We start from the raw sequence: 23151 nt of genomic DNA on the forward strand, positions 1-23151 counted from the left end.
GTAAGCTCCTAGATAGCCATACACTACCCCCAAAATGTGGCCTATGGAGAAATTCCAGGCCTGCCAATCTCCCTGGAGGGCATGTCGAGACCCCAGAGACAGGGCAGAGAGACATTTCCTAACACTGGTTCTTCCGTGTGGGGCCTGGGCTCTCAGCAACAATTCTGGCTGTGGGGCAGAGGGCTCACAGGGCGTGAATCTGAGACAGTGCAAGGCAGAAAAGTATGGGTGGTCCTCCCAGCGCCATCTGGGCTGCACCATACCCGCCCATACTAGGGTAGGCCCAAGAATAGCAGTCAGCCTGAGTTGGGACAGAAGCCGTGTGCTGGGAACCCTGACAGGGAGCTGAGGCATTTATGACGACAACAGGATGTCTGAAGACCTCTGTCACCAGGGGTGGGGAAGGAAAAGCCACACACAGCCGATCCCACTAGAGCAGGCCAGCAGCCACCCTCAGTGGTAAGGCCTAGAAGACATGGACAGCCCAGGGCTGATGCCACCACCCTCAGGGAGTTTCCAGGTTGAAGGCATGGATAACATCATCTGGAAACACTGGAGGCCCACGGGACCATGCCAGGGAGGGAAACTGGGCCCACGCACCTTGGGGCTTCCTCTTCTTGCGCAGGCAAGAGGTGACATAGCGTTCCAGCTCGCGCAGCGTGGACGGCTTCAGGGTCTCAAAGTCGATCTCGATCTCATCAGGGTTGGAGTTCTTGAGTGAGGGCTCGCGTGACTGGATGATGTGCACCACGCGGCCCAGCTTCTCACCGGGCAGCTTGTTGATGTCAAGGCTCAGCTGCCGCTTCTCCTCGTATGACATGGGCTTGCAGCGGTCCTCCTCCTCTGATTCATACGCTGGTGGTGGCTTGCTCTTCATGGGCACCAGCTCCTTCTTGCTGCAGGGGAACGACACAGGCATCATCAGGACGAGCCCCAAAGCCCCAGGATGTCTGCATGCACCCACCAATGTGGCTTCAGAAAACTGGGGCACCAACAGTGGGGGCCCAGGGATCACCTGGTGTAGATGAGCAGGCCACCTGAATGGGGGTGGGGGGAGGGGTGGAGAGGGAATGGCCGACTCCACCGTGGCCCAGGTGGTGGGCTCTGAACCCCTTAGACCACAGGAACCACTTCCCTGGCCCTGGCCATGGGTACCATGCTCCGGTTCTTTGCCAAACACTGTGAACTCCAAAATGCTCCTGGGGGAAGTGGCAGTGAGGGCGACTAGGCCTTCGTGTGACCGAGTGGCCCCCAGGGAGGGAGCCCCTGCCACACCACCAGTGGGAGTCACAGACCTGGTGGTGGTGTTGCTGCTGTTGTTCTTCTTGGTCTTCTTCGGAGGGAGTTCCTTGGCTTTGCTCTTCTTCGTCTCCTCCACTTCCTCTTTCTTTTTGTGCTTCTCTTTCTTCTTTTCCTTCTTATCTTTCTCCTTCTTCTTTGGCTTGTTCTGCTGGGGCTGTGAAAGGGCTGCAAGCTGCTCGTGCACGGCCTTGAGCTGTGGGAAGACCTGCAAGCTCAGCTCCTCTGGCACCCGGCACATGGGTAGGGGGGGCACAGGACATGGCCGGGGGATATAGGGGGGCCCCTGGCTCAGTGCTCAGCCCAAGGTGCTCACACCCGCCCACACCCCATGCTCCAGAGGTGCCAACAAGGCGTCAAACCCAAAGGCCACCCTGGCCCAGGAAGAAGGTCCTACAGGGGCTGAGCAGGAAGGCAGGCAAGAGGCCTCAGGACAGACGGACACTCTGGCTCTACTCCCTCCTTTAGGGACCTGAGAAAACCCTCTTTCGCTCAGAGAATATCACCCCACTGCAACAGTGTACCCGCGTATGAGGTCAACACCACACTCACCCATCGGAGGGGACCAGGCCACAGGGCGGGTGGGAATGCAGTGCTGAGGAGAGATTGCCCTGACCTGGGGCCCGAGGCGGCCTCACCTGCTCCTGGAGCTCGGCCAGGCGCTGGGCTCGCTCCTCCTCGGAGTCGTCGGTGGAGCTGTCACTGTCAGAGGAGCTATCGCTGCTGCTGTCGCTGGATGACGGCGGGGCTACCACCTTAGTTGGAGGAGGCACAGCTGGAGAGGACACGGCCACCACAGGCTCCTCGGGCTCATCTGGCATCTTGGCAAAGCGCATCTCGAACACGTCCTGCAGGGAAGAGTTGTGCACATGAAGACCACGGCTTAGCATCACCATGCCTGGGTTAACTGAGACAGAAAGCTCCCCTCGGAGCTCATCGTGAAGGGGAAGGTGCTCTTGAAGTGGCTGTGGACTTATTCCCTAGTAACAACTCCAGGTAAGTGCAGAGGGCACCGCACAAGCACCCACTGAGGTCCTGGGTGATTGGCCCAGACAGCCCCCCCAGGGCCTTCCCCACCCACATTAACGTGAGGGAGTACCTCCGGCACAGTAGCCAGCTGAGCAGGAGACAGGAGCAGAGGGATCTGTTCGTGTGCGTGGACCTGAGTGTACATGGAGGTGCCTGGCACAATACCCTCAGCCCAGCTGAGAAGGCCGAGCCCACGGGGGAATGCATGTCTGCATGTGACTCCTCGGGTCATGAGCATCTCCCAGGCAAGACAGTGAGAAGGGCAGGGCAGCGATGTGGGGGCTGGGAAATGCTTGGGAGTGAAACTGCCTTGGAAAGGACAAGTGCTGGGACCCCACCCAGGGAGATGCTAGGGTCCCTCCGATGCTGACCCAGGTATAATATGGAAATGGGTGGGGTCTAAGGACATCAACCTAGCAAAGATTCTGGCTGGGGGACAATGGTGGAGAAAACGGGCGGGCTCTCCCCAAGACTGTGGGAACCCAGGAGAGCCTCGATTAAGTTAATTCAGCATGATGACACACAGAGGAATGCTTGCCCAGAGCGCTTCTGAGAGCATTCACCATGGTGTAGAGCCACAGCCCCGTCTTCACAGGTGTCTGACAAGGTTTCCCCTCCCCTACTCCTTCTCCAGGCCCCCCAGCATGCAGCCCCAAGGTGGCAACACAGCGCCAACCAGGACTTCATCTCAGCAGTGGCTTTGGTGATTAAGTTCTAGAGAAGAAAGATGTTTAGTGTGGTCAGGTCAGTCCCTGAGCACACCCGGGACGAGAGACCACCAGTGGCCCAGGCTCCAGGGGATGAGGTCGCGGTGGATGGGGCTAACACCAGTGGCAGAACCTAGTTGTGGGCTGAAGAGCAATTGAGCTGAGGCAGCCTCTAGGGTGCCAAGAGGCCCTGCTGCCAAGAAGCAAGGGCAGGTTGGGGGAGACTCATGCCTGACAAGGTCTCAGAACTCCAGGAAGGGAGGAGGCTGGAGATGCCCAAGGCCGCTGGAAGGTGAGCCCCTCCTCTTGGGCCAGAGGGCAGGCCACCAGGAAGAGGACTACCTCCCCTCCCCCACAGAGAATACACAGGGGGCCAGCCCAGTTTTCCTGGGGCCCAGGGCCAAACAGCAACGCGCAGAAGAAAAACAAAAAACCAAACCCGTGCTGTCTGAGTCCATTCTGACTCATAGAGACCCTATAGGACAGAGTAGAACTGACCCAAAGGGTTTCCAAGGAGCGGCTAGTGAATTAGAACTACGGTAAGCAGCCAAGCTCTTAATGACTGTGCCACCAGGGCTCCACACAAAATGGGGCCTAACAAAGTCTGGGGCAGCACACACTCTCAGGAGGCAGGGTGGGGAGGGTCAGGCCTGCAGAGGTCAGATGCTGCCTTCCTGGCCTTGCCCAGCTGAGGGGTCGTCTTTGGCTCTGTAGGCTGGAGAACTCTCTGGAAATGATGTCCAGACCCCGTGGCCGTGAGTCCAGGGCTGCTGCAGGAAAACCTTCCTTGGGTCTGAGGCAGATAAGTATCTCCTAAGTGCCTTGTTGCTCCCAGAGTGATGTGTCCCCTACCATCCAGAGGGGACAGAACAAGGAGACCACCAGCACTGACTCGACCCTAAATAGTCCTCCTCTCGCAGGGTGGCTGAGAAGGCAGCACGGTGGAGGGTTACAAAGGAGAGGGGAGGTGGCACAGGGACCAAGCACTCAGTCTGGCTGTAGGTGGAGAAAGGGCCTGTAGAGGGTGCCGCAGGCTCCAGGACAGGGAAGACAGGGACAGCCAACACGAGAAGCACAAAAGGGCCAGCTTCTAGAGGACAGAGACAGTGGCAATAAGTAGATACCAGCACCTGCAGGGGATGTGAAGGACTCAAGCCGTTCCCTCTACAGTGAGCCCTACAGCCAGCAGATGACATCGGCAACCTCACTGGCAGGTCAGCCTCCACCATGTGTCCTGCAACCGCTACCCATAAGTCTGGGTTACATAGTGCTCCTCAGCAAAACCAAATGGTCGCAGGGCAAGAGCCTGTTCTTGCTAAAATGCTGACCAGAGTCACCCACCCTAGGATGCATCAGACTCACAGGGGAGAGATGCTCAAGGCTGGGAGGCCATGGTGCCCAAAGACCTCAACGCCCCCCAGAGAACGGGTCACTTAGCCGGTTCCCCTTCAGTACCCCCAGACTGCTCCAGGGCTTGGCCATACCCAGGGTGCAGAGCTGGGGGTGCTGCGAGGGGCCAGCTGTTGGGGACACAGCTATAAGCAGAAGAGGCATATGGACACACATGCACAGATACATGACACACACACACAGACACAAACCGTAAAAGTTCCCTGCCTTGGGATCAAATACAGGATCCCAGTGTACTTTTCAGTTTTGTTTCCGTGCTGTAAAAACAACTGTGAACCACCTGGAATTTACACTGCTTTCTTGAAGAGTGGGTTCCAATCTCTAACACATTTTCTAAATGGGTCCTTGATTCACCACAGAGCAGAGTGCGGGGAGGGGAGGCCACCAGCAGTCTCGGCCCCCGAGGAGACCTCAAACCTGAGGCTTCGTGATCATGGCGGTGGCTGCAGGTTTTCTAAATACCCAGAGTTGAGAAGCTGGAGAAAGGAAACGAAGTGGGTCTCCTTCCATGTAACCTTCCAGGTGAGCCTCAGTCCTTGGGCACAGCAGATCCCAACGCTACTCAAGAGACCCGCACAGGGGCTGGGGCTTTGCAACCCCATCCAGCCCTGAAGCAAGCTGGCTATCTACACCACAGTGATGCTGGACACCTCACAGGCAAAGAAAATGAATTCCACAACTACAGTGGCTTTCCTGATAAAAAGTTCCTGGATAGTATAAACAGTGAATGCCCTTAACTGATAACTTAAAGGATGGAGGATCAAGTCCAACCAGAGGCACCTCAGAAGAAAGACCTGGTGATCTACTTCCAAAAAACCAGTCACTGAAAATTCTATGGAGCACAGCTCTGCTCTGACATATTCGGGGTGGCCACGAGTAGGAACTTGATGGCAAGCAGGTTTCCCCTGCCCCACAAGAAGCCCTGCAGGAGTCCCCTCCGAACCAGCTCTGTCACTGGGGCAGATATACTCCATCCCTTATGGGACAGAAGGTGATGCTGCTTTCTACAATGTGGCATGGCCCAGTCACCTCCTGGACCCTCCTACCTGGCACTGCCCCTACCTGACCCAGTCCTCATGTCTGCTCCAGCCTGGCCTCTAGAGTCAATGCCTAGAAACAAAACCCTTCGGCCAAGAGACTGAGGTGGCCACCCTCGGAGAGGCCCTGCCACATTTAAAACTCACGCTGGGCAGGACTGCTGCACCCCCACAGGAAGAAAAGCGCAAAAAAGCCTAAAAACAAACAAACAAAATCTAGAAAACTCTGTCAGGAAGTGAAGGCTATGGGATAAAAAGGTGACTACAGGGTTTCAAGAGACAGCTAGAAGATATTAGAGAATGTTTCTTTTTTAAATAAAACAGCTCAAAAGAGCAATCTTGGTTGCTGGCACAGAACTTGTTTTCGTTGGCTGTTTTCAGGACAGCAAATAAAGGGAACGGGTGGAAATCCCCATCCCTCCCCCTCAGGTGTGGCTCTGAGGGCATCGCTGCCACCTGGTGGCCCTTTATGAAAATTGCAGTAAAATGATGACAAAAGAACAGGAAGTGGAGCTAGATGATGATGGGCAGTTTTGTGAAGGCAGGCACCCAACCAAAAAACCCACTGCTGTCGAGTTGATTCCAATTCATAGCGACTCTATAAGAGTAGAACTGCCCAATAGAGTCTCCAAGGAGCACCTAGCAGATTCGAACGGCCGACCCCTTGGTTAGCAGCCATAGCACGTAACCCCTACGCCACCAAGGTTTCTGAAGGCAGGCACAGGCAGCATCAAACTGAAAGCACCCTCTCCAGCCCACCCAAAAAAAAATCCCAGAGAAAATGAAACTAAACCGAGCAGTACAAATAAGCCGTTCCAGCCTGAGTGGGCACTCAACAATGACGATGCCCGCAGGAACAAGAGCCTGCTGACCTCACACTGAAGAGCACTGCTCCTCACCCTGAGCTGATGGACACATCCTCTGGAGAACCAGACCGGCCACGCCCTAGCTCAGGGACAGGAGGAGAAGGTGCTAAGGCTGCCAAGCCTGGATATTGTGGAGGCAGCAGCCAGAATACTAGGTGGCCTCTGGTAGGCTAGGAGTATCCCCAGAGTGGCCAAAGGCTTCACGTGTCCCCTTTCTGTCCTGGAGGCCCTTCATGTGTTATGGTCAGAGCCGGGGTGGGGTTGGAGCAGCCTGGACCAGCCAGGGCGCTTGTGCCTCAGGGGGCAGGGCCCAGCCCACAGCCTTAGAAAGGCTTTTATTATTGGGCATGTATATGTTTAAAGAATTAAATAAAAAGAGACAAAGAATTATAAAAATACCAGATGACTGACCAGTCTCCAAAATTTTTAACCCTCAACCTTACCACCCAAAGAGAACCACTTCTGAAGTCTGGGTGTATGATTTTCAATTTTTTATATAAAGAAAAGGGGAACTAGTTGATGTGTTTGTTTTGTAACCCCCCACCGCACGAGCACTTCAACAGAATGTCTAGCAATAAAGGATTTAGGGGCTCCAGGGGAGAAACACCCCAGTAGGGCTCACAGCCACTGTGACCAAGGGCCCACCTGGCAGGCAGACCCTTCCACCAACCTGAGACAAGCCTGTTTTGAAGAAAGGGTCTGATAACAACACACTCCTCCAGCCAAAGGCAAATGACTGGGGCCTCAGGGAGACACCTCGACACAGCAACACACATACCCAAGACCAGCAGTGGGACAAACTCACCTGCACACCCCCAGCTTCTGGCACTGGCTAGTTGATAATTCCACTTTATCCCAAGTTAAGCCCACTCTTCCAAAACATGGCATTTTGCCAAGGCAAGTGGCAAAAACCAAGCCTGCCAAGGCATCCCTGGTTGGCCCCCACCCCGAGCCTCACCTGGAGTTTCCGTGCCATGGCCACAACCTCATGGTCGGGAGGGTTGTACTTGTAGCAATTGGAGAACATCAATCGGACGTCAGCACCAAATTCCTGAGCATCACGGTACTCACGAGCCTCCAGTTTAGACTGGGAAGACAGGACCGGGCCTGTTAGCCGTGCATGCCTGTTTTGGGGGTGGCAGCAGCAGTGAGAGCTGCCTGGTGGGGAACAAACAGGCTTCTCGGGTCACCCAAGTTCTCCATATCAGGTGGAAAAGCTCACACAACAGGGAGCCTCAGGGCCAGGCACTAGTGCCCTGAGCTCAACCACCCGCGTAGGAGGTGGTGCCAAGGCCAGCACTGCAACAGCATCAGGCCCTGTTCTGATCTGGGCAAACCCAAGACACAGTACTGGTCAAAGGGACGTACCCCATCGGCCGTGACATGAAATGTCACGGAAGATCTCAGATGGCACTAAGTTTTTATTCAAGCCGCCAGCTCCATGTGTCTGGTTACTAGGATGTGGTGACAGCCCTGGTTGTTGCTTCCCAAAGTGGGGAGAGCACGAGGGCCATCTCCTTGACACAGGGCAATGGGCAAGACCACCAGCTTCTGCTCTCCTGGGGCATCCACTGCATGCAAGGTGCTGGGGCGGTGGGCCTGATCAGGGAGGGCTCACCTCACCTTGCCATGAGCACCCCCCCCGCCCCGCCCACTAGCAGGGGGCGCTGGGCTCCTTTGGGCAGGTGGAGAAGCCTAGGAAACTGCTCTTAGGGCAGTTTCCATCTACCTGGGTCAGGCCCCCTCCTAGCCTGGGGGAGGCCCCACCTTGATTGTGCACATGTCCATGGGGTGCTTAGGTGGGAAGGACCCACCTTGATTGTGCTCATGTCCATGGGGTGCTTGATGATGTCACAGTAGTCATGCAGACCCAGTGCCTCCACATCCACGGGCTTGTAGAAGGGCCAGGCATAGGCTGCATGCTTCTTGGCGAACATCTCCTTGAGGATGCCGCTGCAACACTTGAGCTGCTCTGAGACCTTGCTGCTTTTGTCAGGCGCCGGGTGCTGCTGTGAGTCAGGGACGTCCTTCTTTGGGGGCTTCACGGGCCGCCCACTCTCCCGCCGTGGGCCCAGCTTCGTGGCCTTAGGCTCCGGAGGCAGTGAGGGAGGCTCATGGATGGGGTCAATGGTGGTGGGGGTGGTGGTGTCTGCTTTCCTTTTCACCCCCTTCTTTGTCTGCAGAGAGCATAAGTACACCAGGGTCAGCAGGCAGTGGTTACAGACTGCTCTCCGGGGTGTACCCCACTGGTGACTGGGGTCTTCTCTCTACCCTGCTCTGCAGCTGGCACGGTGGCAGGGACAGCACAGCTGGCTGCAGAAGATGCCCCTGGAGCCACAAGGGCCTTTGAAAGCCGCTGGTCCAGCCCTGTTACTCAGCTTGCTGAGCACCCTAGATGCTGTTCAGGAGGCAACTACGGACACTGTGCTTTGTGTCAGAAACGGGAGAAACCGCCGGAGGCAGCATACTTGTGGCCAGCTGGGTGACTGCCCGCAGGCTGTGCTGATGTAAACACAGTCAAGTCCATGAAACACTCACTCATCCCCAGGGCCCCCAAAGGCTTCGCACAGCCTGACTTGGCCCCCATCCCCTCCTGCAAGGCAGGGACAGTGCTCACCTTCACGGGCTGTGGGGTGGCCGCGATGATGGGCGGGTGGCTCTGCATGGGCTGGGGGGCTGGCGTAGGTGGGGGAGGTGGCTGAGGTGGCACTGGTGGGGGCGCCTGCAGGGGTTGGGGTGGCACCACTGTCATGACAGGCGTCTGGACGATGAGATCTGGGGTGACGGTAGGGAAGGTGTGGGGTGCGGCCTGCACGGGTGGCGGGTTCTGCTGAGGGGTCTGAGTCTGCGGAGGTGTCGATGCTGGCGCCGTGTTTGGTACCGTGGAGACGCCAGGCTTTGCCATCCCTGAGGACAGAGAAAAGGAGGGCGATCGGGAGCCGCCTCTGGCCAGGTGGCCGGCCTCACAAGGGCATGCCCCTATGCTAGCTGACATCCAGAGACACAGGGACCTCAGCAGCTCTCGTGCTGCACACCTGACCTGACCCCTGGCCCCAGGAAGCAGGGCTCACTCCATTTGTGTCTGCTTCCAGGGTGTCCTGCCATAATGCCTGGCTTGGGCAGAAACCCTCAGCATGCACAGAAGCCTAACCAAGGGTGCAGGGCACCAGCTGCATGCTGGCACCAGGGCTGAGGCTGAGAGTGGAGGAAGTGCCCCCTGGGAGCTATTCTTATTCCAGAAGCACCACCTGGGAGTGAGCATCTGGTCGGAGCTAGTAGTGGCAGTCTTCACCAAGGCTTCTGGAAGCTGGCGGGACCCAACCTGGGCCTCAAGGGACGTCGGGTGGTTGCCTTGGTGACTGGTGCAAGAAGCTTCCCCACAGCCGACAGGCGAGCCTGACCATCAGTGGCTACTGGATGTGCCCATCCAGCTCCAAACCTGGGCACTACTGTTGACCACAGCTGTGCCATGAGTGGGTGGATGCTTGCCAGCACACATGGAACTGGGGCCAGGCCCGAACCAATGGTCCCATGGCCTGCATACTCATGTGCCTTGATGCTCAGTGTTCTACAAAAGCAACTGCTCCTATAGATCCCCTGGCACCTCAAAGAGCAAGGGGCGAGTGCTTTGCCAGGTCACCTTCCACTGGGCACTGCTCCCCGACTTCGAGCAGAGGAGCTGTCCCATGGCCCGTGTATGACCAGACCTCTGGTCCCAGGGAAGGGACTCAACTCTCTGCTAAAACAAAAGCCTCGGCCAGGTGGATGATGAGGACTGTTTCTCAAAGTGTGAAACAGCCAGGGGCTACCAGATGACACTTGCTCCTTGGCCACCCATGATGTTTCCCTGGGCTGTCTGGTTTTCCAGCCTGTAGCCCTGCCCTCAACCCCTGGCTTCAGAACAGATTCTGAGCCCAGCACAGAGCTGAAGTAAAGAGAAAGGTGCTCTTTGGGTGAGCAAACAAGCCAAGCTCTCGTCCCCTCATGCAAACATCACCCCTCTGCCGTGTGGATCAGGAGCTGCAGAAGGCAGCTCCTAAGGACTTTCTGCACCAGAACCATTTTATTTCATGATCTACTGCTGCCAGCTGGCCTTGGGAACCCTGTGTCAAGGAGGCGGGGTAGGGGAAAGGGGGAGGTCGGAGACAGGCTTCAGGGGGAGGAGCAGCCACAAGCAGGCATGGCTCTGATGCAAGTTCGTGCAGGTATTTCAAATGAGTGGACCCTGAATTGCTAGGATTGGATGGAATGTTGGCTAAAATTACTTTTGGTTGGATTAATGTCTTTTTCCTACAATGGAAAAGCAAAGACCATCTGGTGGGATGAAGAATTCAAATAACTTAAGAAGTGCTTTGAAATAGGTCTACTTCCTTTCTAACCAAAGTCCATGTCCATCAAACCAAAAAACCAAACCTGTTGCCATTGAGTTGATTCTGACTCATAGCTACATTATAGCACAGAGTATAACTGCCTAATTGGGTTTCCAAGGAGTGGCTGGAGGATTTGAACTACCAACCTTTTGATGAGCAGCCAAGCTCTTAACCACTGTGCCACCTGGGCTCCTAAGTCTACCACCCCGCCACCAAAAGCCAAACAAAACAAAACAAACGAACAAAACACCCCAGTCAATTCCAACTCATGTTGACTCCACGAGTGTCAGAGTAGAACTGTGCTCCACAGGGTTTTCAATGGCTGATTTTTCAGTAGTGGATCTCCAGGCCTTACTTCCAAGGCACCTCTGGGTGGACTCAAACCTCCAACCTTTTGGTTAGCATCCGAGTATGTTCACTGTTTGCACCACCTACGGACTCCCCCTCCTCAAAGAAAGGGCCCCACTATTTCTACTTGGGGAAGGGAGGTCCCACAGTCAGTGACCCGATGGGGCAGGTTCACCACTAAACCAATCCACCGTGTCCAAATAGTACCCCAGCAACCTGTATACACTGTGGCCGCCTCCCCACCACTCCCACACCCCAATCAAATTTGGGAATGGCACAAAGGTCAGAGAGAACACAGCCAATCTCTGTGCCATTTCCTGCTGCCTGGGGTAGGGACACTGGCAGTGCCAACCTGCTTCTTTCCTTCCGCGTCCTCGTCCTTTCGCCTGGACGATCATGATCTCGGTTTCTTCGGTGGGCAATTCATTGATTTTTTGCAAGAAGAGCTTCTCCAGAGCTTCAGCCATTAAGACGATGTCATCTCCAGGCTAGGTGGGGGAAACATGGGGGTGAGTTGGACAGCCCTTCCCAACTCTCCAGACTGAGCGAGAGTACCCAACCCATTGCAACCCCCTGCCCCAAAGCGCCAGGCATTATCTCCAGGAGGGTTCTTCCCAATCCAAGCCCCCGACGTCACAAATACTCCCCTTCCTACAGGTGCCAAGCCAGCACCTGGTCCCCCTGCCTCCCTCTTGAGTCTTCTCTGCTCTGGCCATCTGAGAAACCATTCTAATGCCTCACGCATCTGACAAGCTCATCAATTCCTGACAGGGCCTCCCTTCATTTCTGGTCTGCCCCGACACTTTAGATCTACTCGAATCATGCAGGCCCTCATGCCACAGACACCTCACTAGGCTCCATTCCCAGCGGGTCCCATGGCAGCGCAGTGGGTCTCCCTACTCTGCTGTTGCGCCGTGATGCGCTGCCCCATGTGACTCTAAGCTGGAAGGGATCTCGCTCGTGCAAGCGCCGCGTGAGCCTCAGAGTACGAGCGGAGGCTTTTTAGAAAACACAGGAAGCTTCAAGAAACTCACCTACCCATCTCTTCTGGGCCATTCTACCACTACACCAGCAGAGGTCAAAAGCTGAGTTCTGTCTGGGGTCTGCCTCCAGAGCCGCTCTATTTGGGAGGGTGGGTTTTAATCACGACTGTGGTTTCACTGCGAACAAAGGACCAGCCTCATGGCACAGCTGAGCCCCAGGATATGGCCATGGGGCTGAGGAACAGCCTTTGGGTCTGTGCGTAAAAGGTCGAGGGGACACTCGAATCCAAGGCTGGGACCTGTGAGCAGCCATGCCTGGGTGTCTGGGAGACTGTAGCCCACGAAGCCCTTGGTCCTGCAGCCCCTGCGCCGTCACTCGGCTTCTGCTCGAGCCACCTCTGCACAACTACCTCCTAGCAGCCCCCTCCTGACAGTTTACGTCACCCACGTGGACACTGTAATGAGCCGTTGCCACCATCCTCACACCTTCTCCACCAGACAAGCTCAAGGACCTGAATGTGAAGGGCACTGGAAGCCTCAGTTTCAGGTTAACAAGGCCAGCTTGACTAACTGGCCCTCTTCCCCGCAAACGACATACACACACAGTCACAGGCACCATCACAGCCTAGGACCTTCGCCTGCAACTGCTTCTTCCTGCAGACTCAACCCCACTGGCTCCACACTCCTGCCCCACACCTGCCCCTGCCCCACCCCCCACATGCCCGTGCCAAGCTCACCTTGTTGTAGATGTAACAGTTTGTAAACATTGTGTTGAAGTCCTGAATACATTCCTGAGCATTCCAGTAATAGTTGTTTTCCAAGCGCTTCTTTATTGTCCCCATGTCCATGGGTGTCTTGATGATCTTGTAGTAATCCTGGTGGGGGGGTGGGGGGTGGACAGAGAGAGCCATGTGCCAGGGTCCCCTCGGCCGCACACATGGGCCAGGTGGCCTGCACCACCAGGCCACCCCACAGGCCAGAGTGCTACCGCATCCTTGGCCAGGGCCCCTGAGGGAGACCCCAAAGCTGAAGTGACTACGCATGAGTCCCGAGTGCTAGGGGTCCTTGGAGGGGATGTGCTCAGATCCCCAGTGGGAAAGGGGTAGGTCTGCCAACTGCCCTGTTTGGAACAAGTCTTTACTGAGATTTATGGCTTTCCTTTTTTTTTTTTTTTTGATGTTGAAATAGCCTTTCATTTTAAGGTAATAATGCACAAAACATACAGTCTTTAAAAAAAAAAAAAAAAAAAATCAGTTCTTAGCTGGTAAAACCACCCTTGGCAAATCCTATTTACCACCCCCTCTTTAAAATTTTACACATCCATAAAATCCCAATTCCGTGAGGCCAGGGTTTGAGCCGCCACCCAGTTCCTGCTTTCTGCCTCACTACGGTGCCACCAGCAGAACCCTCTTCGCTCAGTTTGGTTCCCTGACTTCCTTTCTCACTTGAATGCAGCCCATGTCTGGGTGACTAGTGTCCAGAGTGGGACTTTCTCATGTGGCTGGAGTGACAGCAAAGGTGGCTGAAGGTAAGACTGGCTGCCCTGCACCCCCCACTCCTGCCATGTTGGGAGCTGGGTGTGATGGGAGAAAAGAACCATGGGAACAGCAGGTGTGTCCAGGGAGGGCAGACCTGAGCTGGGTCCATGGGGGTGGGGAGAGGACGTGGGTGGCTGTCAGGATTTGGGGAGCTGAGGGCCAGCCAAGACCAGGAGGCCACATCTGCCTCTGAATGTCCAGTAGGGGGCGAGCCTCCCAGTTTGGATGACACCCTTACTAATCCCAGGGAAACGCTCTCTCAGGAGGTCAGAGATCACGAAGAAACACGGGTCACTGAGGTGAACTGCACAACATGGGCTCCCCTAAAACACTCTCCTTGGTAAGAAAAACCACAAGCCACACAGGGGATGCAACCATGCCGCTTTAAAAGGGAAATCCCGCTGATGTGAGCGGGAGGACATGCAAACTGTAGTTCCATCAGAAGTCCCAAGAGAGGAGGAAGTCTAAAGAACGAAAGCCCTTGGCAACAGTGCACCTCCATGCTGCTGAACAATGACTGGCTCAGTGCCACAGGGGGAATCCCGAGAGCCCCCAACCCTCGGGAGACCCCGCAGACCCAGCCGCCAAACCTCGGACCTGACCCAGTAAGATCCAAACACAAGAAGCTAATAATAGTAGGTACGGACCTAGCCCTTGAAATCAGGCTCTGAACTATCTCCACAACTTTTCTGTGAACCTAAACCTGTTCTAAAACCAAGTTTCTTTAGAAAGAATCATATGAGGAATTTAGGGATGGGTAAAATCCCTGGTGGCGTAGTGGTTAAGTGCTACGGCTACTAACCAAAGGGTTGGCAGTTCGAATCTGCCAGGCGCTCCTTGGAACCTCTATGGGGCAGTTCTACTCTGTCCTATAGGGTCGCTATGAGTCGGAATCGACTCGACGGCACTGGGTTTGGTTTTGGTTGGTTTATAGCACCACATGTGTTTCCAGATCAGACCCTGGAAGGCCAGGCACCCAGGGGCCTGTACACAGAGGATGGCAGCTCCCAAGGCTGGTGTGGCCAGCCCTACCTACACAGAAACACCAAGAGCTGCATTCTCCAATTATTCTATGCAGGTTTTATTCTATGACCAGAAGTCTCTTAAAAGGGAGTGAGGTATTGAACGGTGTCTGCCAGACTGAGGCGGCCACGGTGTGCCAAATGGCTCAAGGGCAGCTGGACCATAGAGAGGACAGTGCAGGAGGAGGAAGACAGGCGGAAGTCTTCAGTGGGGAGGGGACTGACCGGTGGGCCACCCTAAGGAAAAGTCCAGTAGGGACAGAGGCCAAACACAGGTCAATGCCTGGAAGGCAGCAGAAAGGAGATGAAGAAAGCACTTGTTCTTGGAGGCCCTAATATCACCTCACAGAGAAGCCCTGAGAACCAGGTTGCAGTGAGCGGGGGTTGGGGGGCCCCCTGGTCTAGCCCCGCCCCCAACTCTCTGCCAGATCAGAATTGATGGCAGATCAGTGCCACCAATGAGAGGATCAGCCTCCTCTTCCTCCCTCCAGAGAGGGGTTGCTAAGGGCAGACAGCAAGTCACAGGGATGGGGTAGGGGGGAGACTCAGACACTCTTCCCCAAGTAGGGTGGTTCTGACTCCTGCCTCCATTTCACAACACTCACCTCAAACCCCCAAACCACTTGCCCTCAGGCCACCCACCTTGCACTGTTGTGCTGGCTTGCATTGGCCCCTCAACCACTCGGCTCTGCCCTCTTGGGGTCTCTGAGCCCCAGCTTCCCCTTTCTCCACGGGCTCTGTCCCCTCCTTGTTCCCGCCCTGCTGCTCTGCCCAGCTACTTGTTTTGGTTAATGCAAGAGGAGCTGCAGACCCTGGACTTGGGTGGACCTCCCATCCAGTCTGCAGCACCTGGCTCCTGGACAGCTATCACAGACACAGGGGAGCTGCGGGTGGAGGGGACAGGTCCCAGAGGCTGATAACACCTACATGTGCACTCATGGCTCCCTCAGCCCCAGCTCTGACTAAAGGCAACAACCACTACACGTCCATCCCCTGCCCTATTTTAGAGGGAGCCATGTGGGGCCCGGCAAACAGCAGAGGACAAGGTTTCCTTGGGGAAGAGAAAAAATCAAAGCATTTATCCTGTCTGCTCCCCGAGGTTCAGTTGGAGATACAAGTTGTGCTTCCAGAACCACCTGCTGGGATGGGGGCAAATGGAAATCTCTCAAGGGAAGGAGAGAGGAGTGCCTGAGAAACGGGAACGCCCGGCAATATCTGTCCAGCCATGCCTGAGGAGAAAGAGCCCAAAGCCGCCAAGGGCTCCAACTCCAGCCCACTGCAGAACCAGACAGGAATCTGAGTGTTCCTTCGCCCCTTGTTTTAGACTCTACACCGTTTGTTTTGTATCCTTATATCTGAGGAATCAGTTACTGTTTATGACTGACTCACCAGGGTGCTAGAGGCACTCAAGGCCAGATGCTGGACTTTCCTAAGGACTCCCACTCTGTCCCTATGGGTGCCCTCCCCAGCAAGGACGTAGGAGGCCTGACCCCACTACTCACAGGGAGGTTGAGCTTGACGGCGTCCACGGGCTGCTGGAAAGGCCACGCGAACTGGTGTCTCCATAGTGTCTTGAGCACCACTTTGAGCAGGTATTGCAGCTGGTTGGTCTGCCTCTTGGGCTTGTTGGGGTTGGAGGTCTCAGGGGGCGGGGGGTTGGCGCTGGCTGAGGCGGTTGGCTGGGGCTGGGCCTGGGCCTGCGGCGTGGACATCTGGGTAGTTTCTAGTCCATCCCCCATCACGGGCAGATTCCTCAATCTTGTCCCAGGGCCGCTCTCCACAGACATGCTACCGATCCCATCACATTCTCCACCGGGCACTCTGCAGTAAGAGAAGGCCTCATAAGAGTGAGTGGCAGGTGTGCCTCATGGCCTGGTCCAACCACAGCCGTTACGGTGGGGATGGAGTGAGCCCCACTGTGCTCTAGGCAGTGACTGCCCTGCTGCTTCCTCCCTCAAAGGGCTTCCTGCCGCCTGCCTCAGACTTGTCACCCAGCAGAGAGGGACCACGTCCACGTGGCAAAGGACATGATTGCAGGTGCTATGCTGTAGGAGGAACAAGGAGCCCTGGATCGCAAACTGCACTCCATCCTCCCACCTGCGAACGCTACTTGTGTGTGTGTGAGAACTGCCCCCACATACCGCGCTTATATTACCATTCCTGCTTGCATTTGTGCATCTAGGCCACAGAGCCTTCAGTGACCATGGGCTGGGCCAGGCATGGAGGGAGGCGGGCCAGGCATGGAGGGATGGTGGGCCAGGTGGCGGCTGACCCGGCCACCTCTGATGCTGTGTGGGTTCAGAGGGCACCCCAATGACTGAACTTTTCTTGGCAGCTGAAAACCAACTGTGCACATTTGCTATTTGTAAAAACCCAACAAGGAAACTGCTTTATAACCAGCTGGTCAAAGCCTGTCTGCATGCACCTGCCGGTCAGGGGCAAATATGTCTTATCATTATGTGGTCCCAGCAGCACACAGTCCACTCTCAGCAGCAAACTAAGGGCACCTGGCCAGTAGCAAGGAGAGTGCCTGCTTGGCATGCCCAGGCCACTTGCTCCATCTGTGCACTGCCTGCTGTGTCACTGCCCTACTGGCAAGAATGAGGTACAATCGGTTGGTGTTAAACCCATCTCAGCAGTAGGGAGATGCAATGAGCTGGGGCTACCCGCCCTTACCAAGCACCCTTAGGAACAAATGCAGGAGTTCAGTGGTGAAAACCCTTCTGGCCAAGGAGTCAGGGAAGGATGGGAGAAGTGTGCAATTTCAGGATTCAGGACTTGGAGGGGCAGGGAGGCCTCACTGGGACAACCTGACTGGCTCACGTGGTTTGACCCCGGAAGGTGCTCACTAAGGACACAGCACAGGCCCAGGCCCCAGGAGCACGCTCTCGCCCACCCGTGGGAAACATGGCAGACCCCCCGACCTGTCTTTTTCAGACTCCGGGTGGCTCAAGAGGCAGCTCTGAGCCAACACAACATTCCCCATCGCCTCAGCCCAAGGGTAATTGAAACCAAGGGTTCCACAAAGATGTCTGTAAATAGACTCTGCCATATTACCATCTTATGCCTCAGTGGGCGTCTGCAGTCCGGGGCTGTGGGAGCTGGACCTCCTGCTCTTGCCCTGCACGCCTGGCCTCTGACCCTGAGGGCTAGAGGGTGAGCTGAGAGCTGACAAGAAGCCAGAGAAGCCACCAATGCCACAGGGACAGCTGTGTCCACCATGGTGCTTCGCTGGCTGCAGAGGCAGCTACCGCCTGGCTAGGGAAGGCATGGGAGTACAGCTCTCATGAAGAGGCTGCCACAGGAGAGCCAGAAAGGGGGTTGGGGGGACACTGGACAGGGAGGGCCCAGGTGTGAGAAGCCCCAAGGCTGCACAGGCAGGACTCTGAAGGGGGCATGGTGCAAATCCAGCACAGAGAAATTGGCTGATTAGCAACCACAGCAATGAGCACATTGTGCTGTGGGTCTCACAGACGACATCTGAGAAAAATCTTGGCTTGCTTTAAAAAGAAGGGTTGCTCTTCCCTACTGGCAGCATTCGTGGTTCAGTGGCAGAATTCTCTCTTTCCATGTGGGAGACTCCGGGTTCGATTCGCAGCCAACGTACCTCATGAGCAGCCACCACCCCTCTATCAGTAGAGGCTTGTGTGTTGCTATGATGTTGAACCAGTGTGAATGGTAAAATGAGTTGTTTATGTGGCTTTCTGCTTTGGTTCTTTGGAAAAACAGTTCGGGAGGTTTTCTCCCCAAGATCTCAAGAGCTAAGGTTGCCCTTGTCCTCCCAGACTGTTCTCTACCCCAGAAGGTCTATTATTTTCGTTCAGGTTGATTGACACTTCGAGTGAGCCATAAAAAACTTCATGGTTTGATACTTTCTGTCTAGCCCTGGGCTACAGTCTGCTCTGTGACTGGTCTATTTTACATACCTTGCGGGGACTGTCCAACTTGCTTTGCAAATTGGTGGCTTGAAAATCTACCCAATAGGACTGAGTCACTTGTGGGGACTGGTGGGTTTGTGGTCCTGCTGGAAGGGCCATGTCTTGAAATCGACAAGGAGTTTGCTTTATAAGCAGTGAACTGCACAGAGGTTTTTAGAGGCAAGAGGAAAGAAGACAGAAGCAGCAGAGACAGGTGTGGCGAGGGAAATCCTAAAAGAGCTGTACTTCTTAAAAGGACTGCAATGGGTCAACGGCTGTAACACTGAAGATGGCGAGAAGCCCGGAAAGAGCCCTGTCACGGAGCCAGAGGTGAAAGGCCCAGAAAAGGCCCTGCAGCAAAGCTGGGGGTGACAGGCCTGGAAAGGGCCCTGCAGCAGTCCGTGGTGATGGCAGAAAGCTGCTACCAGGAAAGCAGCTAAGAGAACTGAACAAGCTGCTACACTGGCTATGAGCCGGGCCAGTCAGCCATGGAGACTGATGGCTGGGAGAGTGAAGGCAGAGGCCATGCATGGCTGAGAGGCGGAGTGCACAGCTGAGAGAAGGGCCTGCCTGCTTGCCTGCATGGCCATGAGGAGCTGAGAGAGCTGTCCTGCACTGAACAAGGAAGGGATGTACTCCCTGCTTCAGGGCAGTCTTGCAAACCTTGTCTATGTGCTTCCAGATCCTGTTCCTAAATCCTAAACTGTTCCTGTTACTTCCAGGTTGATTCTGAGTTGTAGTATGGTAACTTTCTTAATATGACTTAACTGTAAACAGGGGCTGTGAGTTCTGTGTGACAATCTTAATGAATTCCCTAACCTAGCAGAGAAGTAGTGTCATGAGGTAAATGACTAGTGTCAAAAATGGTGAAAAAAAAAAAAAAAGTTGCAGAGTGGAAATGTGTCTGACTTCCACTTTGTAGGAAACAGCTTCGTGCTGATTCTGATTCTTATCCCTCGGGAATCTAGGCAATTCCTTACAGTGCAACACAACCGGTTTCAACAAAGCTCCCAGGCTACAATGGACTAGGAAGAAAGGCCCTATGGCTCACAGATCATGCGATGGTGCAGGACCGTGCAGCATTTTGTTCCATTGTGCATGGGGTGACCATGAATTGGGGCCAACTTCACAGCAGATGACAACATTCTTTCCCCTCCTTTCCACCAAACAGATGCAAGATTTAAGAGTGCCTTTTACCTATTCAGAGATGGGATGCAAAGCCAACAGCAGAAGACAACGCTGTGGAAGGGACATGCTCGTGCCAGCTGGAATGAAGACCCAGAGGCGCTGAGGACAGGGTGTGTTCTCAGTGATGCTGGTTAGATGTCTAGAGGGGTCTCATGTCCACTGCTACACAAGTGCATAGTGAGGCCTCCCACCCCAGGCACAAGTCTGGTATTCATACCCTGCACCCTCCAGGTCCTCGAAACTTGGACAGAGAGGACAAACTACAAGCAGCCACCCTGATGCCAGCCCCACCTGCACCACCTGGCTCAGGAGGAATTTTCACAGAAGGGATTGAGGGCAGCTGCCACAAATGTGACATGGTGTTCAAGACGGGAAGAGAGACCTGAAGTGGGGAGGCCAGCCAGGTGGAGGCCCGTGGAAGGCACCCCAGGAGAAAAATGTGGTGGGCAGGAGTTCAGGGCAAGATGGGGCATCAAAAGACACTGTTGGTGTATAATCAGCCTGTGGTAAATGCAGGGCAGCAAGGCAGGGACACTGTGGGAGACAGGAGGGATGTTAGGTGTACTGGGACACCAATGCCCATGGTGACCAGCAAGAAGGAGAGAAAAGGGCTTCTCCAAGCTCAGACATTTAGTGGCAAAAGGGTGGGACTTGGAGAGGCAGGTCTATGGCTCCCTCAAGACAGAGCTGGTAAAGGGGTTGCTGGCCGGTTTGAGGTGGATGGACAGCCTTTCGTCACTTGGAGTGATTTCCCCCTTTCCTTTTCTTCTCATTCCCTTCCCAGCACTGACAAGAAAGTCCCAGTTGGGTGCCAGTGGAAAAGGCTGTGCTCCGAGGTATTCACAGAATGTGATCTGTGAGAATTTAACCACGTTGCTTTGTTCTCATGGGATTTAATGGTACTGATTTCCATCATCGAGTTCACTTGAAATACCTGAGTTTCCTTTAAAAACAAATGTATGGCTTTTGGTGATGGGAAAGTGGCACTGAGTGTGGAAGTAGTGAGCATAGCACAACCACAGTAAAGATGAGTGGTTGAGCACAAACAGAAGGGTATAAATACAATTAAAGTGAACGCTGACAAATGGTGATAAATTTAAATACGTCAATGAACCATTTGTGTGGAAAATGTAAAAAAAAAAATCCATTGGGGGATATACAATTTTGCTGTAACAGTGATAAAATATGTGCATGGTTAGATAGGTGCATATGCATATATATGCACAGGAAGGCATGTATGAATATGCTTACTAGACATAACCAGACACCTCATGGGACTGGTTTACTAGAATTGAGGGCTTAGGACCATAGTCTTGTGGGGCAACTCAGTCAATTGGCATAATATAGTCCATAAAGTCAATGTTCTACGTCCTCGTTTGTTGAGTAGCATCTAGGGTCTTAAAAGCTTGCGAGTGGCCATCTAAGATACAACTGTTAGTACCTACTTGTCTGGAGCAAAACAGAAAGAAGGAACCCAAAGATGTAAAAAAGAAACTAGTCTTCAGAACTAACAGTCTACACAAACAATGGCCTCACCTACCTTGAGACCAGAAGCACTAGATGGTGCCTGGCTATCACTACCAACTGTTCAGACCAGGGACTCAATAGATGGTCCTGAATAGAGTGGAGAAAAATTCAGAACAAAACTCAAATTCCTTAAAAAAGAAAAAAGCTAGGCTTACTGGACCAGGAGAAACTAGATGAACCCCTGAGGTTATCACCCTAGGATACCCTTTAAATTTCCAACTCAAACCACTCCCGGAGGATACCTTCAGTCAAATGACAGATTGGCTTATAAAATAAAAAAGAATCACACATGAGTACTGTGTTCCTCTAAATAAACGGTAAACATTTTCCCTAGACCAAAGGTGAGAAGGTAAGGGGGGGACAGGGAAGCTAGATTATGGGAAACAGGACAACCAGAATAGAAACAATGAAAGCTGATATAGTGTGAAAAATGTATCCAATGTCACTGAACAGTATGTACTGAACCCACCGCTGTCGAGTCGATTCTGACTCATAGCGACCCTATAGGACAGAGTAGAACTGCCCCATAGAGCTTTCCAAGGAACGCCTGGTGGATTTGAACTAGCGACCTTTTGGTTAGCAGACGTAATGCTTAACCACTATGCCACCAGAGTTGCAGAGGTGCAGTGGTTAAGAGCCACAGCGAGTTACCACTGCTAACCAAGAGGTTGGCAGTTCAAATCCAGCAGCCACTCCTTGGAAACTCTATGCAGCAGTTCTGCCCTGTCCTATAGGGTTGCTACGAGTTGGAGTTGACTCAACGGCAACAATATGTATAGAAACTGTTAAACGAGAACCTAATTTACTGTGTAAACTTTCACACAAAATACAACATTAAAAAAAAAAAAGTATGGGAAATAAGATGGAAAATTTTGTGGGTGGGGGGACCCACAAACCCCACCACTAACTAAACCAAGAGAGACAGGACAGGGGTGAGATTAGAGTCCTGAGGGTGGTGGGCCAGCCATGGACTGGGGCGTGTGGCCTGCGGAGTGCCGCCTGGAGAAGGCTGCAAGGACACCAAAGGGGCACTGGAACGTGAGAGGAAACACAGGAGGGCCAAGAAAGGGAGAGCAGGGTGGGGAGTCCACCCAGCCCCAACAGCAGGCTGGGACCTGGGAGTCTGTGAGAACCTGTCAGAGGAGAAGGCGTAGGGGTGGGGGAGGAGCAGCAGGAAGAAAGGAGCCCACTCTCACACCTTCCACAGTACCCAGGTAGAGGTGATCACTGGGCAACTACAGAAGCTGGGGATGGGAATGCAGCCAAGACAGGAGAGGGGACAGAGGGATAAGTGATGCGGACAAGTGCCAGTTCTTCAGTGAGGTGATCAAAACATGAGTTCCCGTCCAGATGTGCCTGACTGTCTGTCTGGAGGATCAGCACCAATGAGAAGGGACTGTAGTGGCAGAATGGATGTGTCCAAGGAGCAGAAAGGGCTGAGAGGGAGGGGGCCTGGCCACACAGGGAGGTGAATGTGAGCCAGAGGGAGGGCAGCAGCAAGGGGCCAAGAGTTGTATGGGCTGGTCTCCAACATCAGGCTTTTAGAAAGAAGCTTGGGAGCACAGGCAGATGTGGAGGTGGGGGTGGGGTGGGCCACCAGGCCACCCTCCCCCGCCAGCCGATCTCCCAGCCTTGCCCCAGCCAGGCTCCCTCGGCCCTTCCTGGGGGGAGAAGCACTGGGCCAGGGCCGCGACAGCACTGTCCTGCCTAGAGGAAGCAGCCCCAGTAAGTTTTCTATTAAGTCATGATGTTCTGGAAGTCTCTGAGGCAAGATGAAGCCAAGGTGCCAGTGTTCTTTGGGCCCCTTGGAACAGCTGAGCTAGGCTGGGTTGCACGCTTTCTCTCCAAGTGGGCAAGTGGCAAAGCACATTCTCAGCTAGCCCACTACTACTTCACCTTCACACCAGGTC

At 54.3% G+C, this 23151-nt stretch overlaps 1 protein-coding gene across 4 annotated transcripts in view; it reads right to left on the minus strand.

Annotated features, from left to right (window-relative positions):
- The window catches only part of BRD4 (bromodomain containing 4), a 94834-nt gene that overhangs the window by 14730 nt on the left and 56953 nt on the right, over window positions 1-23151 (minus strand). For all 4 annotated transcript variants that reach the window (XM_064280860.1, XM_064280859.1, XM_064280861.1 and 1 more), the window contains exons 3-11: window positions 16112-16430; window positions 12787-12924; window positions 11419-11554; window positions 8966-9255; window positions 8163-8525; window positions 7307-7435; window positions 1938-2147; window positions 1296-1495; window positions 601-896 (exon numbers count right to left, since the gene is read on the minus strand). In XM_064280860.1, the coding sequence (XP_064136930.1) occupies window positions 601-896; window positions 1296-1495; window positions 1938-2147; window positions 7307-7435; window positions 8163-8525; window positions 8966-9255; window positions 11419-11554; window positions 12787-12924; window positions 16112-16396 (2047 nt within the window). In that variant the 5' untranslated portion in view covers window positions 16397-16430. The remainder of the gene's footprint in view (window positions 1-600; window positions 897-1295; window positions 1496-1937; window positions 2148-7306; window positions 7436-8162; window positions 8526-8965; window positions 9256-11418; window positions 11555-12786; window positions 12925-16111; window positions 16431-23151) is intronic.

Source organism: Loxodonta africana, chromosome 3, assembly GCF_030014295.1.
Source record: "Loxodonta africana isolate mLoxAfr1 chromosome 3, mLoxAfr1.hap2, whole genome shotgun sequence".
NCBI classification, from domain to species: domain Eukaryota; kingdom Metazoa; phylum Chordata; class Mammalia; order Proboscidea; family Elephantidae; genus Loxodonta; species Loxodonta africana.